We start from the raw sequence: 17,506 nt of genomic DNA, 5'->3' as shown, positions 1-17,506 counted from the left end.
AACCTACCAGAAGTTGTAGTTGTTGTTTTTGTTTTGTTTTGTTTTGTTTTGTTATTTATTCTCTGGAGGTCTGCCACCCAGCTCCCAAATAAATACATGGAGACTTATTCTTACTTATGAATGCCCGGCCTTAGCTTGGTTTGTTTCTAGCCAGCTTTTCTAACTTAAATTATCCCATTTCTCTTTAACTATATTTTGCCTATGGGCTTTTTACCTTTCTTTATTCTATATATCTTTCTTTCCTTCTTACTCCATGGCTGGCTGGGTGGCTAGGGGGCTGGCCCCTGGCATCCTCCTCTCCTTCTCCTTTTCTTGCTCTTCACTCTCTACCCTAGATTTCTTCTCCTATGTATTCTCTCTGTCCTCCAGTCCTGCATACCCCTACCCTGCCTGGCTATTGGCTGTTCAGCTCTTTATTAAACCATCAAGTGTTGTAGACAGGCAAAGTAACACAGCTTCACAGAGTTAAACAAATGCAAAATAAAATAATGCAACACACCTTTGCATCATTAAACAAATAGTCCACAGCCTAGATGAATGTAACACACCTTAAACTAACATTCCACAACCAGAAGTCCTCCCTGGAGGCCTATTTCTTAGCCACACTCATGTTGGTAAAACTGCCTGAAAAATGTCCCAGATTTTGAACCTACATCTATACATTAGCTATCTATTGCCATCTGACAAATTGCCCCCAAATTAGCAACTGGAAATAGTAAATGCGTGTTGGCTCACACCACCTCTGAGGGCCAAGCATCTGGGTCAATGTAGTTTGTCTGGGTAACTCTGGCTCAGGATTTCTCACGAGGCTATGGCCAGGCACTGGGTGGGGCCTACAGTCATCGAATCTGCTTCTAAGCTTCATCACACTGTTGTTAATGGGAGGCTGTGGCCTCTCCATGGCTGTTAGCAATTGCCTCCTTCCCTTCAATGATTTCTTTGTCCACTTAGCGCCCCAATGCCACAGCAGCTGACTCCCCAGAGATGCACAGGCCCCAAAGAAGGTTGAAAACATAAACACGTGGGAGGGCATCTGAAGCAGAAGCCACAGTCCTTTCTAATCTGTGTCAGAGTGGCGTGCCCCTGTTTCTGCTCGGCCTAGTGGTCACAAGGACTGGCTTTACAGAGATTGGTAGGAGGGGCATGCCCAGGCTGTGAATACCAAATGGAGAAGTTCATTAAGCACCCTCTTGGAAGTAGGCTACCACAGCCCAGACCCGCTTTCCAGTCCCATCCAAATACAGTGACGGAAAGCCATTAGCCCATGTCTTTGAAAAGTAGAACCTTCACTAGCATTAGACTTTAGAGCACCCCTCTTCATCTCCAGTGGAGGCCGCTTGTCTCCTAGAAGAGCCATCAGGCTAACTAGTATCAAAGAGAACTTTTCATTTAATTGTGTCTTGCAATAAAGAAAGGTAATTATCTGAGCTTTTATTGAAGTCAGACATTTTGGATCATTATCTAATTTTCTGCAGAAAATTGTTAGTTGCAAGCCTGAGAGCAAATAAGAAAACTGGTGCATTTTCTTTTCTTTCTTTTTTTCCCTTTTTTTTTTTTTTTTTTTTTTTCAAGGCAGGGTTTCTCTGGATAAGAGCCCTGGCTGTCCTGGAACTTGCTTTGTAGATCAGGCTGGCCTCGAACTCACAGAGATTTGCCTGCCTCTGGGATTAAAGGCATACGCCGCCACCGCCCGGCTGTGCATTCTCTTTGTTCCTTAACAATCATCAATGGAGTCTGTTAGCATGGTAGAAACCATCATTCACGCCAAAGAGTCTACAGACTTGTTGGAGGACAGAGGTGTTACCACACACAGGCAGGGCCTGCTGTTCTCCGCACTTTTAGGTGATCAGAAAGCAAGTCGTAAGGGTGGATTTGTTCTTGTCCCCACCGGCAAAATGCAAGCTGACACTTCCTGAACTCCATGGGTCAGTAAATGTCACTGAGCTGGACAGACTCCATGTATGAGCTTGGATAGGAGCCATAGAGTTTTGCAACGGGGTTCTGAGGACCAAAGACAGTGGCTTTTGTTGTTTCACTGTGTGTTGTGGTAGATTAAATTTAGTCTCTTGCATCATCCAGCTTGAAGCTAATCAAAAGCAAATAAAGGCTTTTATTTCCTTGGAAAACAAACAGTGCTTAATCTGGGGTTGAGAGTATTTGTGTGGGGGCTGGAGAGATGGTTAAGAGCACTGACTGCTCTTGCTGAGGATCCAGGTTCGATCCCTGGTACCCACATGCTGGCCTACAACCATCTGTAACCCTAGTTTCGGGTGATCTGGCACTCTTCTGGCCTCCATGAGCATCAAACATGCACGGAGGGGCCATACATACTGTAATATGAAAGGAAAAGGACCCTCAAGACCAAGTTCTCAGCACAGAGAAGATTTATTTGTCCCAGAGAGAAAGAAGGCAGGGAATAAGAGACAAAGACAGGAGACAGAGGATGAGGGAGAAGGGGACCGGAACAAGGGAGAGGGGGTATTTGTCCCAGAGGACAAAGGACTGTCTCTAGATAGAGGGAAGACAGACATGGCCCGTACAAAAATGGCGGTTTATACGTACACAAGGGGAAACCCAGTGTTAGGATGAAGTATCGATTAGGGTAGCCAATGGGGGATTTTGATTGCTGGACTTCAATACTTTGACAGTTGGACCTTGATGGTCAGCCTCAGGAGGAGGAAGTGGCACAATAAGGGAACAGACCTTGGGGACTAGCTATAGGAATGGAATCTAACAATTTTTAGCAAGGCAGAGAGAGTCAGGGAGAAGGGCAAGGCCTGCCAGAGCCATGTCAGCCACGATCAAGCTAGTCAGAGTCTCTCCACATACATGTAGGCAAACACTCATCAGCATGAAATAAAAATAGATAAATCCTTTTTTTTTTTTTAAGAAATGCAAAATGGAACTGGGAATGGAACTCAGTTGGTGAAGTATTTGCCTAGGATGTCTGAGACCTTGGGTTCTTAACACCACATAAGCCAGGCATGGTGGCGCATGCCTTTAATCGATGGAGAGGTGGAGGCAGGAGAATCGGAAGCTAAAGGTCATCCTTGGCTACATATCACATTCAAAGCCAACCTGGGCTACATGAGACCCTATGTCAAAAAGCAGAAGTTTTTAGATAATAAACTTGGTCACATAATAAAATTTTTTGTTGCTTCTTTATCATGAGATAACATGGTAGGCCCACTAGGCTCACAGAAAGACTTTATCTCATACCTGGCAGGAGGCATTTCTCAGCTTCTTCTCTATGAGTTATCTGCATTCATCTTTTTTTTTTCTAGACTATCAGAACAGACATTGTAATGGACGTTGGCAACAGCATAAACCCAGCCCTTGACATAGGCCAGGTGCGTGTAACTATTTTGTCTCGTTTCCTGTTTGTGGGGCAAAAGCTTCTGTGAGGTCTGAAGAGGGAACATCTACCTGCTGGTCACCTGAGAGCCTTACCCTAGTGTGCTGGGTCTGTTGGAGGTCAGTCTGTGAAGGGTTTCATTTGCCTTATTAGAGGACTCCTCTAGAGTATCATTCCAATGGCTAAACCAAGACTAAAACCCAGTCCTCTGACTTGGGATATATAGAAATGTTTTTAGAGGGACTCCTGGGGACACTCTGGTTCACCCTGGAAGGTCCTTTTGAACTACAGTTCCTAGGTCAGACAAGCAGCATGCAGTTGAAATGCTCCTGGGTGTATTGTCTCATGGGTAGTAATTCCTTTTTTTCCTCTCAGGTTGAAGGGGCATTTATTCAAGGAATGGGACTCTACACGATAGAGGAGCTGAGTTACTCTCCTCAGGGTGTTCTGTACAGCCGCGGCCCAAACCAGTACAAAATCCCTGCCATTTGTGACATCCCCACAGAGATGCACATTTCTTTTTTGCCTCCATCCGAACACTCGAACACCCTATATTCATCTAAGGTAAGCTATGTTCGATGACTAAGTCCATGCTTACTTGATACCTGTAGGGTGGAGAGACATTGGTCTGCTTGGTTGTTTGATGTCTTTACTGTGATTACAGGAGTCTTTATTAAACATTCTAATTGTAAAGTAACTTAACGGCATGGTGAAATGCTTCAAATATTCCCAACCTGCCTAGCATGAACTATCAGATTACATTTGACTTTGTATATTACAGCCGCCACCTTCATACATACAGCCTGTATGTGCTTGCTCCATCAGAAACCATTTTCTTAAGCTAGAATCCTAAGAATATTAGGATCAGTGGTTAAATGACTTTCTCAATAACAATTTACTTACGGTGTTCTGTAGGTTATATATGTGTATAATTAACAAATACTGCGTTATGTACATATACACGCGTGCCTGTATCTTCAGAGAGGAAGGGGCACTTTGTGTCATAACCTCCATGGCTTATTTTTCTCCAGGGTCTGGGAGAGTCTGGGGTCTTCCTGGGATGTTCGGTATTTTTTGCCATCCATGAGGCCGTGAGCGCGGCACGGCAGGAGAGAGGCATCTCCAGACCACTGAGGCTCGGGAGTCCGCTGACTCCAGAGAAGATCCGAATGGCCTGTGAGGATAAGTTCACAAAAATGGTATGTTACACTCAAGAGAAAAAAAGGAAAGTCCATCATTTCTGTCCCCCTGGCTTTATGGCTAAGTTTCTTTAACCCACCACTGTGGGTTTTTTCCATGGAAGAAAAGCTGACAGGAACTTGTTAGGGCAAATGGGAGGGACGGAATGGCTCTTGAACTTGTGGCCCTGGGTTGTGTCTTTTCCTCAGCCTTGCTTGGTCTCCTGTGTGCTCGGGTCCTTATCACTCGAGGGGAACAGCAAGCTCATTCTCTCAGATTTATGTTTCCCCTGAGTCAGGCTGAGTGCAGGGGCTGCGGCCTGAACCCGGGACACCCAGCCAAGAATCAAGGTCACTCTTCTATATCCCCCCTGTCACCCACGCAGGCACTGACGTGTGACTGACAGAACCCTCCCACAGTGTCATTCCTGCTGAGCACACGCTCTGGTTCTCTGTGCATCTGTCCAGCAACATGATTTGTGGTTTTCGATTGTAAAAGGGCCATGCCACCCAGCTTCCTCTCTAGCTACAAGACAAGTTTCCTTCTCTTGTGTGTGCCTGTGTGTGTGTGTGTGTGGGGTGTCCCTCCTACACTCCTTCCGTGCAGGCTCTGTATCCTGGACCCCACACTGGAGAAACAGATACCGACTCCATGTTTCCTTAGTCCCTCTCCACGTGGAGTTGAAAACTCTCCATCCCTCCGCTAGACTCTCTCCAAGGTGCCTCTGCATATCCCGTGGTGGTGTCCTCTGATCTCTCATCGGCCGGTTGCCTGTGGTGGTTTTTGCCTTCACTATCTTCTGTTAATTTTTTTAAACCTAAGTCACAAGCATGTTTCTAGGTTGTAAGCATCCAAATTTGTTCTTTCCTCCCAGATTCCAAGAGATGAACCTGGATCCTACGTTCCCTGGAACATACCTGTGTGAGTCAAACTCGAACTCTGGAGAGACTGGGTCAACGCCGCTGCAGAATGCACCTCCCGGTCTCTCTGCTCCTAGACCTCGAACTACAAAAGCCAGATTTTCACAGCCCGGAATCATCCACAGCATTGCTTTACACGAAGCTGATTTAGAAGTTTCGCCTCAGCATACTCCAGTCATACCTAAGCAATTATAAATCATATTTTAAATTGCACAAATATTAAATTGTTTCCTTTGAGGTGGTTTCATTCATTCATTCATTTTTCTGTTCCTTGGATCCATCCAGCTAAATATGACCACTTGTCTGTGGCTCGCTTTTAGTTTGTATACTCCAGCAAAAGTTATACTATCTAGTGAATGATGGTTTTATAAATAATTTCTTCCCTGTTGTGAACTGTAAGTTCATTTTTTTTCATTTGTCCCTGAGAGCCACCACCCCACTTTCCTTATCATGACAGATATGGGCTGCATATCTAAAGAGTCTCTGGGACCACCGGGGTCAGGAGGAGAGAGATAAATGAACTTCATCAAAACCACAAAGGTAGCAACAGCACTCCCCCCACTTGGGAGAGTGAGGCAGGAAGATCTAGAGTCCAAGGCCAGCCTGGGCTACATAGCAAGACTCTGTCCCAACAAAATAAGGGCTAAGGATATAATTGGTGATAGAGTGCTTGTCTAATGTGTTCAGGACCCTTGATTCATTTCCAACACAGGAGAGAGAGAGAGAGAGAGAGAGAGAGAGAGAGAGAGAGAGAGAGAGAGAGAGAGAACAGGAGAAGATATTTACAAACATATGACAAAACTTTTGGGTACAGAATACTTAAAACTTAGTAGTTAAAGAACAAATGACTCTTCAGTATTTTTTTAATGGACTGATAAAGCAAATAGACAGAGATGTTTAAATGACCAATCAGCACATAAGATGTTCAGCCTTGTTTTTCCTTGAGAAATGTACATCGAAACTGTAGTGAGACGCCATTCACATACACTGTGACAGCCGTAGTTTAAATGATGGACAATGGCAGGTGTTAGCAGGACATGGACAAACTAGAGGCTCTATCCATTGCTGGAGGGATGTACATAGTCACACGAGAACAGTCGGGTGGGTAAAAAGTTAAACTGAATTCCACATGATTGTTATAGACTTAAAACATGTTCACAGGAAAATCTACATACACTCAGAGCATTGTTCACAATACTCAAGGTAGGAAAATGTTCCACCAACTGATAACATTTAATAAATAAAATATAGTACAATCACAAAAGTGAATTCATTCAGTCCTTCAAAGGCAATACACTGCAGCACATGTGAATGTTGAAAGCATTATTATATCAATGAAAGAAAATACACACAAAAAATGGCATACATATCCCATCGATACAACAGGTCTCAAATTGGCAAGTTGTCAAAGATGAAGTGGATGAGTAGTTGCTAGAGTCTGAGGGAACAGAGGAGCTGGAGGTGACTGCTCATAGACATGGGTTTCCACTGGTGGTGATTGATGTATGAAAATCGACTGAATCATATACTTTGTTCTAGTTTGCCGTCTGTTACTATTATAAATACATGACCAAAAGCACCTTGGGAGGAGAGGGTTTATTTGACTTACACATCCTGATCACAGTTGATTATTAAGGGTAGTAAGGGGGCAAGAACTCAGGCTGGAACAGAGGCAGAAGCCATGGAGAGAAGCTGCTTCCTGGCTTGCTCTCCACGGCTTGCTCAGCCTGCTTTCTTAATCACCCCAGGGACACCTGCCCAGGAGTGGCACTGCCACAGTGGACCACGTCAATCATCAATCAAGAATATGCCCCCCCACAGACTTGCACACAGGCCAATCTGATGGAGGCATTTTCTCACGTGTGGTCCCCTCTTCCCAGATGATGTTAGCGTCTGTCAAACTGACAAAACTAACCAGCACAAACACTCTAAGTATCAATTTATATAAGTTTGTGGATTTTGTCCCGGGCATTTCTCAAGGCATCTGTGGAGAGAAGCAGACCGCTTGAGCAAGTTGTGACTGGTAGCCTGTTGAGCCTTGGGACAAGGACTTGACCTCTTCGTCTGAATGAATGCAGCTCACAGAAGTGGCATGAGGCACCCTTCAGCTTTAAGGGTCTCACTGAAGGCTGTCTTGTCAGATGGTGGGAGGAGAGGGTAGAGAGGCAGGAAGAGTTCTCTGCCTTCTCCCTAGCTCCCTGGCAGCTGGCTCCCTTTCAGCCATTCGCTGACTTCTCCTGCAGCCCATCCCTACAAGTGTGGGCTTCCTGAGGTTGATCCTTCGGTCTCCTCACCCCACACCCTGTTCCTGGCAGTGACCATTATTACTCCACGGTTAGAAATGACTCTGTGGCTGAGGCTCTGACCCTGAAAACAGTGCTCCTGTGGTGACAAGGGGGACATCCAGTCAAGGTCCTTGGATGCTGGCTGGCCTGGAGCTCATATATACCTGACAGATCTCAAACTCACTGGGATTCTTCTGCCTTTGCCCACTAAGTGCTGGCATCACAAGCCCATGGCACCAATTGCTCCAAGTCTTGCTTTTGATGGTGACTTGAACTCTCAGACCCCCCAGGCCTCACGTGTCCCAAACAGATCTCCTAAGAAGTATAACTGTCTCTGAATTGCTTAGCCAGAAGCAGAGGACGAGCCCAGAACTGCCCAATTTGTGAATGTATCTACGCAGGCTCGACAGCCTGTCAGTTCGCCTTCAGAACGGTTCTTAAGTGACCTCCCCCTGTTTCTTCCTCTGCTGTTACTGCAAGTCACCTGCATTGATCTCTGACGGCTGCAATCATTGCCTCTCGTTTTTCTGGCACCCATTTTTGCTTCACTCCAAACTGCCCTCCCTCCACATCGAAATCAAAGTTTTATATTCATTTATGGATACACATCTCCATACATTCGCACACAGACACAGGCACATGTGCACATGCTCCGCTCTTGCCTAGCAACCTCCAGTGGCATCCTATTCACCTCATCAGGATCTTATCCTGGATCCCTAAGGTGCGTATGTGCGCTGTGTGAGTTAGCCCTTGTCGATCGGCCCAACTTTGTCTCAGGATCCCCTAATCTGTCATGGGGAGCCTATCCTTCATTTTGGAGTCCCTTGCCTCTTTCCTTTGCCTGGAAGATGCTCTCACTTCCACCCCTTCTTGTGTCTGCCGGCCAGCCTGCCGCTCTGCAGCGTTTCTTGTTAGGAGGCAGGCCACGAGGCATGCGAGCCCAGAGGCAGGGAGAAGGATGGAAGTAAAGTACAGCAGCATGAAAGGGGGAAGCGGGCACCTGAGCAGGTACCCAGTCACACATCACCCCACGTCAGCAGCCCTCCCTCGGCTCACACCTCAGCTCACGCTCCACCGTGCAGCAGAGTGGAATATCCCTGGTGACAGAGCTATGAAAACAGGAAGAGACTGAGCTTGGTTCACAGGTTGGTCGGCACCAGATGTAGGTACGGATGGGATGGTAAGTCTTCGCTGCGATCTCTCTGGCAGTTGGCGAGGGACGCATTTTCCCAGTGGACAGAGTTGGAGAGCGCACCTGGTTATCGCCTTCCCCTAGAAAATGCAAGTGTCCCACGGATAGAATAACCATGGGGTAACAGATGGTTTGGCCAGGTGTTCAGAGCCTGAGAAGAGACAGGTGGGGGAGTGAAGAGAAGAGGTGTGTAAACGGGTGAGAGCGAGCCCGATGTGTGAGGATTTGTATATCACAGGTGTCTTAGTTACCTTTCTATTGCCATGATAAAACATCATGACCAAGGCAACTTATAAAAGAAAGCATTGAATTTGGGGCTCATGGTTCCAGAGGGTAGTAGAGTCCATGACTATCATGGCCGAGAATACGGCAGCAGGCATAGCCTTGGAGCAGTAGCTGAGAACTTAGATGTTGAGACAACAACCATGGGAGGGGGGCTGACTGGGAAGGCTATAGTCTTTTTAAACCTCAAAGCCTACCCCCAGTGATGCATCTCCTCCAATTAGGCCACACCTCCTAATCCTTCCCACACAGTTTGGGGGCCACGCTCATTCAAACCACCACAATCGGTAGACACCCCCCCCCCAAAAGCTTCCATGATAAAAAGTAGCAAACTAGCAGCTAGACAAAATGGCATGGCCTCTCTCCTCCTCAGTTACCCCAGTGCTGGCACAGGGTGTGAGGGCTTGTGACAACCATAACCATCCCAAGCACTCACATTTACACTCAATGTCTTAAGATCTCATGAAACACTGTGTCAGAAGAGTCTGCAGCGAAGCGTGAGTGTGGAGCCCACCCACATCACTCATGCTCTGTGCTACCAGATACTGCTTAGTCTGACAGCACTGGAATGGCCTAGCAGAGACCCAGCTGGAGTGTCGGGTAGGAAGTCCCACCTCTCAGGATGCAGGTGTGTGATGTGAAAGACTATGCCGTGTTCTGCCCCAAGACAATAGGCTAGCGGAAAAAAGTTGGGCATTTATAGATCACACAACTATCCTTCATATGTTTTAAAATTCCCCAAATAAGAAGGTAAAAAACTCTGACAGAAATCAAAGGACACAAAAAGAAAGAGAAGTATTCATTAAACATATAGCAACTGGTCAACCTCCCGTAAGAAGAGAAATGCCAGGTAACGGTGAACTGCCCTCAGATGCTGGGAAGGGGACAGTGTGGAAACCAGGGTGGAGCTGCAATGGGCACACTCTGTCCTATGTGACATATACGGGACATGCCACTTAGGAAGGAGAGTTGCCTCCAGCAATATACTTACTTCCAAGCCAGAAATTCCAGTTTTGAGAATTTGCCCCTCAGGAATTCTGGCTCAATACCTTCTTCCCCAAGCAGTCCCCTTCCCACTACCACATGACTGATTCCAGCACCCCTCCCCCCCACCAAATCCCTTCTTTAAAACCGTTTTCTCCTGTGGTGGTTCCTTCTCTGGCTTCAGGACCCACACACTTCCACACAACTACACGTGTGTGGAAATCAGATGATGCAAGGGACTCTGAGAGAGAACACCGTTACACAGATGAGGGGCGGGTCAACCAAAGTATGCATGAAATGCCGTAAGGAAACCGCTTACTCTGTGTCCTAATTTAAAATTAAAAACTAACAAGAATAAAACCAGAAACAAACGAACAACAAACAAAAACAAAAAACAAACAAACAAACAAAAACCCTTGCCCAAAATAAAAGGAAGGATGGCCAGGCAATGGTGGCACACGCCTTGAATCCCAGCACTGAGGAGGCAGAAGGATCTTTGTGAGTTCTAGGCCAGCCTGGTCTACAAATCCAGTTCCAGGACAGCCAGGGCTGTTACATTGAGAAACCCAGAAACCCTGTCTCAAAAATAAAATAATAAAATAAAATAAAAATAAAGAAGAGAGAGAGGAAGGAGGTGGCAGGTACTTGGACAGGCTGCCTCTAACTATGCAAAAATCAAGCTCAATTCCCATTGCAGCATATTTTTAATATCGTGTGTGTGTGTGTGTGTGTGTGTGTGTATGTGTGTGTATGTGTGTGTGTGTGTGTGTGTGTGTGTGTGTGTGTGTGTGTGTTGGTGCCCAAAGAGACCAGATGTGTTAGATACCCCGGGACTGGAGTTGCAGGAGATTGAGTGCTGCCCAACAACGCAGCAAGTGCTCTAAACTGCTGAGCCCTCTCCAGCCCTGCGGCATATCCATAACTAGAAATCTGAAACCAGCTCACAGTGTAAATCCACAGGTGACTACCGAGCATGTTTGGTGACAACATTCACTGCGTGCTTCCCCTGGCAGCTGCTGATTTTAGGACTTTCCCTGCCTTGGCTCCTTGAATCCCTACAACAACCCTGAGCAAGATGCTATTATTTTGCCCAATGCACAGGTAAAACCACCGAGGCACAGCGAGCCAGAGTAACTTGAGGGGGAATAAAGCAACTTTTGAAGCCATGTGAACAGTTTGATTTCACCTTTTAGAAATTAACAAAAATATTGTTAACAACCTAACGAAAATAATGCATGTAGACATTTATACGTACTCACAAGTTCTTTCTAAAAACTTCGGCAGACCACAAGAATCTGGCTGTAAAATGTTGGCACGGAGAAATTTTACTTTTTTTGGCTTTTCACACTTGTGCCATTTCTTAAAGCATTCTTTTCATAGTGTAAAGACAAAATCAGCAAACAAGGACACTTAGTGCCCAGACACTGGTCTGAGAGCCGTGGGAGCCGCCGCCGTGCGTGCGCTGGCATCTCTTCCTCCTCACTGACTGCAGTAAAAGGCCCTCCAGCGGCTTACCCCTGGGGCAGGGAGAAGTGTGTACTGAGCATGCGCTTAGCCAGGAAGGGGCTTCCAGGGTGGTTTAAGGAAAAGAGGAAAGTGGAAGGACTCAGAGGAGAGCAGTGGAGAAGGTGGGGAGCTTTGACGGGGCAGGGCTGGGTGGGAGGAGTCCATAGACAAAGCCCAGATCCCGTGGGGCTCTTCGTCCTCCTCAGAGCACAACAGTTCTTCCCAGAGAGACGGGCCTCGGGCACAGGAGCTTTAGACACAACGGCGTAGAACAGGGGCGACGGTCATCAAGTCATGTCTCGTTCTAAGGAGTCAGATGAACTTGTTTTCTTTGTGAATGGAAAAAAAGTAAGTGCTCTACCCTGTAATTAATAGCTGCACATAAGAAACGCTGGTAGAAGCCATCTGTTACCAACTTTGCCAAAGTGAAGGTATTGGGTGGAGGGTGTGTGTGGGGCGGGGGTGGTAGATCTAGCGATCTGCCACGCTTCCTGGGGGAGAAGGGAGGGAGGAAGAGAGAGAGAGAACCGACAACATGTGTGGAATGTGTTGGGGCTAGCAGAGGGAAAGTGTCCAGTTAGGTGTCTCCAGACCAAATCTCACCACGTTTGAACGTACCTAAGCATTAGGCATTGGCTTTCACTGGGTGCTTCCCTTTCTGCAAGAGGAGCCTCTCTTTCTTCCTCTACACCTCCTTTTCCAGCTCCAGCTCAAACTTCTATGCCACCCAAGCAGTACACACACACACACACACACACACACACACACACACACACCCAGAGTCCAAGGTTTTCAGGTCACTTGCAAATAATTATAAAACCTTCAGTCAATACGAATGGAGGAGAAAACATACTGGAAGGCCAGAAGTGAACTGTTAGTGTAAATGTTAACACTTTACGATTTAAGATTGGATTCATGCCTGTTATCCCAGAATAGCAGGAGCTTTGAGGCTACCTTGGTCTGCAAAGTAAGTTTCAGGACATGAAGGGACTATGTGATGAGACTGTCTCAAAAGTAAATAATGAGCGAGCGAATAAACAAATGAGGGGTTTTAACTCACTGAGGAGAACAAGCTGAAGTGTCCTCTCGTCCCTCTATCCTGATCTCTTGAGACCTAGACAAGACATAAATGACGCCCTTTGCATATATGCTGGATGTCCTTGACAATTGTGTGTGATGTGAAATCCAACACCCTTGTTCTCAGCAGTATTGGCACAGAGAGAGGACAGTCAAAGTTTAAACTGGGCTTATGGTATTGTGTACTGTGTGCTGTGTGTGTGCTGTGTGTGTGTGCTGTGTGCTGTGTGTGCTGTGTGCTGTGTGTGTGCTGTGTGCTGTGTGTGCTGTGGACTGTGTGTGTGCTGTGTGCTGTGTGTCTGTGGACTGTGTGTGTGCTGTGTGCTGTGTGTGTGCTGTGTGCTGTGTGTGCTGTGTGCTGTGTGTGCTGTGGACTGTGTGTGTGCTGTGTGCTGTGTGTGTGCTGTGTGCTGTGTGTGCTGTGGACTGTGTGTGTGCTGTGTGCTGTGTGTGCTGTGGACTGTGTGTGTGCTGTGTGCTGTGTGTGTGCTGTGTGCTGTGTGTGTGCTGTGTGCTGTGTGTGCTGTGGACTGTGTGTGTGCTGTGTGCTGTGTGTGTGCTGTGTGCTGTGTGTGTGCTGTGTGCTGTGTGTGTGTGTGCTGTGTGCTGTGTGTGCTGTGTGTGCTGTGTGGGCTGTGTGGGCTGTGTGGGCTGTGTGGGCTGTGTGGGCTGTGTGCTGTGGGCTGCTCTGTGCCCTGTGCTCTGTGCTCCGTTGCTCTGTGAAGGTTCAGGGTGGTTGCGCAGCATGCCCAAGGTCACTTGGCTAACAAATATGGGAGAGACCTTGGCTTTCATCTCTGAGCTCCTTTTCCTGGCTCTGTGACCGCCTCCTGGGGAGATGGCCATTCTTCTAGAACACTGATGCCAAGGGGAGGGGCTGGAGATTTGCATAGTTTTCCTGCAACTGCCAAAGGAATGCATTTTGTCTACCACTGCCAGACTCCTGCTTACTTAACTTCTCAAAGCTGGATGGTGAACACAGACCAAAAAGCATGCTTAGTAGGTGGTGATAAGAATTATAACCTTCAGTTTAATTCTTTATCTTTTATTATACTGTAGGAATGCAAGAATTTTTAAAATACTTGGCCCTTCAATTTTTCCTGCTTTTTTATTATTTGCTTGACCCCAAACTGTGCTAGAATTCAAAGACTTGTTGCTCCTCCTCTGAAACAAAGCCAAACATTTACTTGTCAAAGTCTGACCAAGTATCATACAGCAGCATCTGATTTTTATCACTGCAAAGAGTAAGGTTTAACCAAGTCAGGCAAATAAGATCAGCAAACCTGTTCTAAAGCATTCTTACTGTTTAGAGATCAAAACAGAAACTGCCTCTACTTATATAATCATGTCCCCTGTCCAGGTCATCGAGAGGAATGCAGACCCTGAAGTTAATCTGTTGTTCTATCTGAGAAAAGTCAGTATCCTTTTGCTTGTTTGTGAAAACAGAACGAAATTTCCAACTCTGGGAACTGTGGTCTCTCTTGCATTTACACAACTGTTTCCACCACATTTCACACGGAGAATGTTTTGCTTGTGTGTAGGATTAGCGAAGCTGCTTGTCTTGTAAACGGTTCCAAATGTATGCAAGTCTAAGGATCCCCTGGGGACCGTGGTTAAAAAGCGACGTTCAGAAGCAGGAAAGGAGCTCAGTAGGGACAGCGCTAGCCACACAAGTGTGGGGGCCGGAGTTTGGGTCCCCAGAAATCACAGGAAGCCTGGCATGGTAGTGCCCATCATCTGGTGTTTGTATGGCCAGATGGGGAATGAAGAGAGTAGAGTCTCGGGACATTCCTGGGCTAGCCTGGGGTCAAGACACTGTTTCAAGACAAGGTAGAGGGCTCACAACTGACGTTCTCCTCTGACCTCGATATCCATACCGAGGCATGCTTGCATGTGCATGTGAACACACACACACACACACACACACACACACACACACACACACACTCCTCATTTGGTCACAAGCTCACAGCAAACAGCCTTAAAGTCTGTCAGGATTTCTCCTTGGATGTTCCCATTTGTTGCCTGGGGACAGGCAGAGGTGTGAAGGTTTCTAAACTAGACCAAGATAGGATGAGGCACCAGTGGTCACCTAGAGATAAGAGTTTGGGAACCAGTCAAATCCTCCTCTAGAAGGCAGACTATCCAGTTAGGAGGTTTTTCAAAATAGTTTTGCGTCCTTGGAAGCAGGGCTAGATAAATCCATATTATTCAAAATTTCTCTGTGTATAATATGTATTATATGCGTGTGTGTGTGTGTGTGTGTGTGTGTGTGTGTGTGTATGCATGCATGTATGTGTAAGTGTGCATGTGTGTGGATATGTGCGTGTGTGCATACATTCATGTGTGTACGTGTACGTGCATGCATGTACGTGTGTGTATGTGTGTGTATGTGAGCATGTGCCTTTGTGTGTGTGTTCTCTCCACTTCAAAATTTCACGCCCACATAACTAGCTAGATATGATGTTTTTACCCATTGACTACTCAGTCCTGTGATTCAGGAGACACAGAACACAATGTAGAAGCCAGGCGAATGTATTGTAGGCTGACAGGACACTCCCAGGAGTGAGAGTGGTCAGTGACCAAAAGGACCAGTGTAGAGGGAAGTACTTTCAAGGGTGAGGGTGGAAAGTGGCCAAAAGGACCACTGTGCCAATATGCGTGTTTAAGTGGGTTGTTATATTCTCGTCCTCGTGTCTCTGGAGCAGACAGTTTTTTGAGGAGCATTTCCCAGTCCAGGTGATTGACAGGCCCATTTGGAGTAAGTACTGAAGGAGATATGTCTTTGCTCTTTATCAGAAAGCTACATAATAATCATATAGTCTCCCTGGTAGTTCATAAAAATCGTGTCTCCACATGGGGTCAGAGCTACAATACAGATATACAGATTTATTTATTTATTTACCAAAAATCACATAACAGAGTAGGTTAAAATAATTAAAGAGAAAATGAAAAAAATATCTATAAAATGTTTGCCTGGCTTAGCCTGGGCATGGAGCTCAGTTGGTATGGTACATACCTACCATGCACAAATCCTTGGGTTCAGGCCCAGCACCACACACACATAAACCAGGTGTGGCAGTACCTGCCCATAACCCCTGCGCTCAGGAGGTAGAGGCAGAAGGATCAGACCTCCCGTGTTACCTGAGACTCTGTTCTGAAAATAAACAAAGTGAAGAAGAAAGAGGCCCCGGGAGGAAGCAGCAGCCCACGCAGGATTCAGGAAAAGCCTGCTCCGTCCACCTGCCTGACCTTCACCCGCACTCCAGTTCTCTTCTCACGCGGTATTTTAAATCTTAAGGGCGATAAAGGTGGGGCAATTGGGACATTTCCCCTTCCTGAAGAACTGCCGTGTCAGCAGGACCGTAGTGACTGGGTCCCGATCCTTCCTTGACGACCCTGAAGCATGCTCATTTCTTCTGTTGTCGCTTTTACCGGCATTGTGTCCCTACACGTAATAATGGGCCTCCCGTGATGTTTTTGTACACATATACTGTCCTTTGAGTCACCCCGTTACCCTGCCCCGTGCCCCTCACTCTTGATGACCTCCTTCCTCTCCCCAGCTTCCTCCTCTACTGCTTTCGTATGTATATTTTCTTTTCCATGACTCAGTGAGCTCCACAAGGGTTGCTTACTGGACCATGGGTACGGGTTATCTACCAGAACATGGACCTCAACCAGTGGCTTCGCCCCTGAAGAAAAAAAACATCTCTTCCTCTCCTGTCAACCGTTAACTGTCTATAAATCCTCAGAGGTGTGATGCTGCATGAGACATCCCAGCCCCGATTATAGACTATTGATGGTACCACTCTTGTGCAGGTCCTGGCAGGTGGTCACAGATGCTCTCTGAGTTCAAGAGTTCAACGGCCATATCATACCCAGAAGACAGCCTCTTCCACCATGTTTCCTAAATCTTAGAGAGGGTGATATAGATCTCCTACCTATGGCTGAGCATCCAACAGTCACGTATTTTCATAACTTTGACCAACTATGAGTCTCTGCAGTTGCTGCTGCCCACTGGAAAAAGAAAAAAAAAAAAAAAGAACCATTTTGGATGAAATCAGATAGCAGCACTAATCTATGGGCATAAGTAAAATTATTTAGAAGGCAGTTTGACAAGTGTACCAAGTCCATTTAATAAAACAGCAACATTTGCTTCCCTACTTCAGCCGATGACCTCCTCCGTCACAAGCTTTTGACAGTGGGCCCTTCAAATCTAAGCAGAGTCGTTGGTTACACCAATAACAGACTAGCCACTGCTGTCCTAGTGGATACATCCTGCCTGGTCAGCGATAGTGTTGTAGATAGCTGAATAAAAATACTGATGACAGTTGTCCCCAAGTAGCCTGCATAGCATCTTCAAGGACTGTGGGAAACTTGCGGATTTCTAACTAGCTAACACCTGTGTCTACGAAGAGTTACAACCCTCTGCCCTCCCTGCTGTCAACTCAAGAACGAACTGAAAGCTTAAAGACCTTTCTGTCAGGTAACTCTCAACTTCTCTGCCCTCTTTTTAGGCCAAGCACACCAACTTTTATTGTGTTTTTGGTTTTAGTTTTTCTTTCCTACCTTTCTGTTTCCTTGACCAATAGAGGTTGTGTTGTGGAGTCTCCAGGTAACTGGAGATGCTCCATCCTCCAGGATTGGGATGCTTTTCAGTTGCAGTTAACTGAGGATGCTCCATCCTCCAGGGTTGGGATGCTTTCCAGTTGCCTTCCCCTCCTGA

The 17,506-nt window shown here is 46.5% G+C and overlaps 2 protein-coding genes across 2 annotated transcripts in view; both read left to right on the top strand.

Annotated features, from left to right (window-relative positions):
* Positions 1-5,691, top strand: part of LOC131923197 (aldehyde oxidase 1) — a 65,172-nt gene extending 59,481 nt beyond the window's left edge. The window contains exons 32-35 of the mRNA XM_059278135.1: positions 3,285-3,350; positions 3,731-3,919; positions 4,387-4,554; positions 5,409-5,691. Coding sequence (XP_059134118.1) covers positions 3,285-3,350; positions 3,731-3,919; positions 4,387-4,554; positions 5,409-5,459 — 474 coding nt within the window. The 3' untranslated portion in view covers positions 5,460-5,691. The remainder of the gene's footprint in view (positions 1-3,284; positions 3,351-3,730; positions 3,920-4,386; positions 4,555-5,408) is intronic.
* Positions 5,692-11,882: 6,191 nt separating this feature from the next.
* The window catches only part of LOC131923683 (aldehyde oxidase 3), a 94,145-nt gene continuing 88,521 nt past the window's right edge, over positions 11,883-17,506 (top strand). Inside the window, exons 1-2 of the mRNA XM_059278818.1 lie at positions 11,883-12,051; positions 14,141-14,198. Coding sequence (XP_059134801.1) covers positions 11,998-12,051; positions 14,141-14,198 — 112 coding nt within the window. The 5' untranslated portion in view covers positions 11,883-11,997. The remainder of the gene's footprint in view (positions 12,052-14,140; positions 14,199-17,506) is intronic.

Source organism: Peromyscus eremicus, chromosome 13 (assembly GCF_949786415.1).
Source record: "Peromyscus eremicus chromosome 13, PerEre_H2_v1, whole genome shotgun sequence".
Classification (NCBI taxonomy): domain Eukaryota; kingdom Metazoa; phylum Chordata; class Mammalia; order Rodentia; family Cricetidae; genus Peromyscus; species Peromyscus eremicus.
The sequence above is the reverse complement of the archived record's forward strand: the minus strand, read 5'-3'. Positions and strand labels throughout refer to the sequence as shown.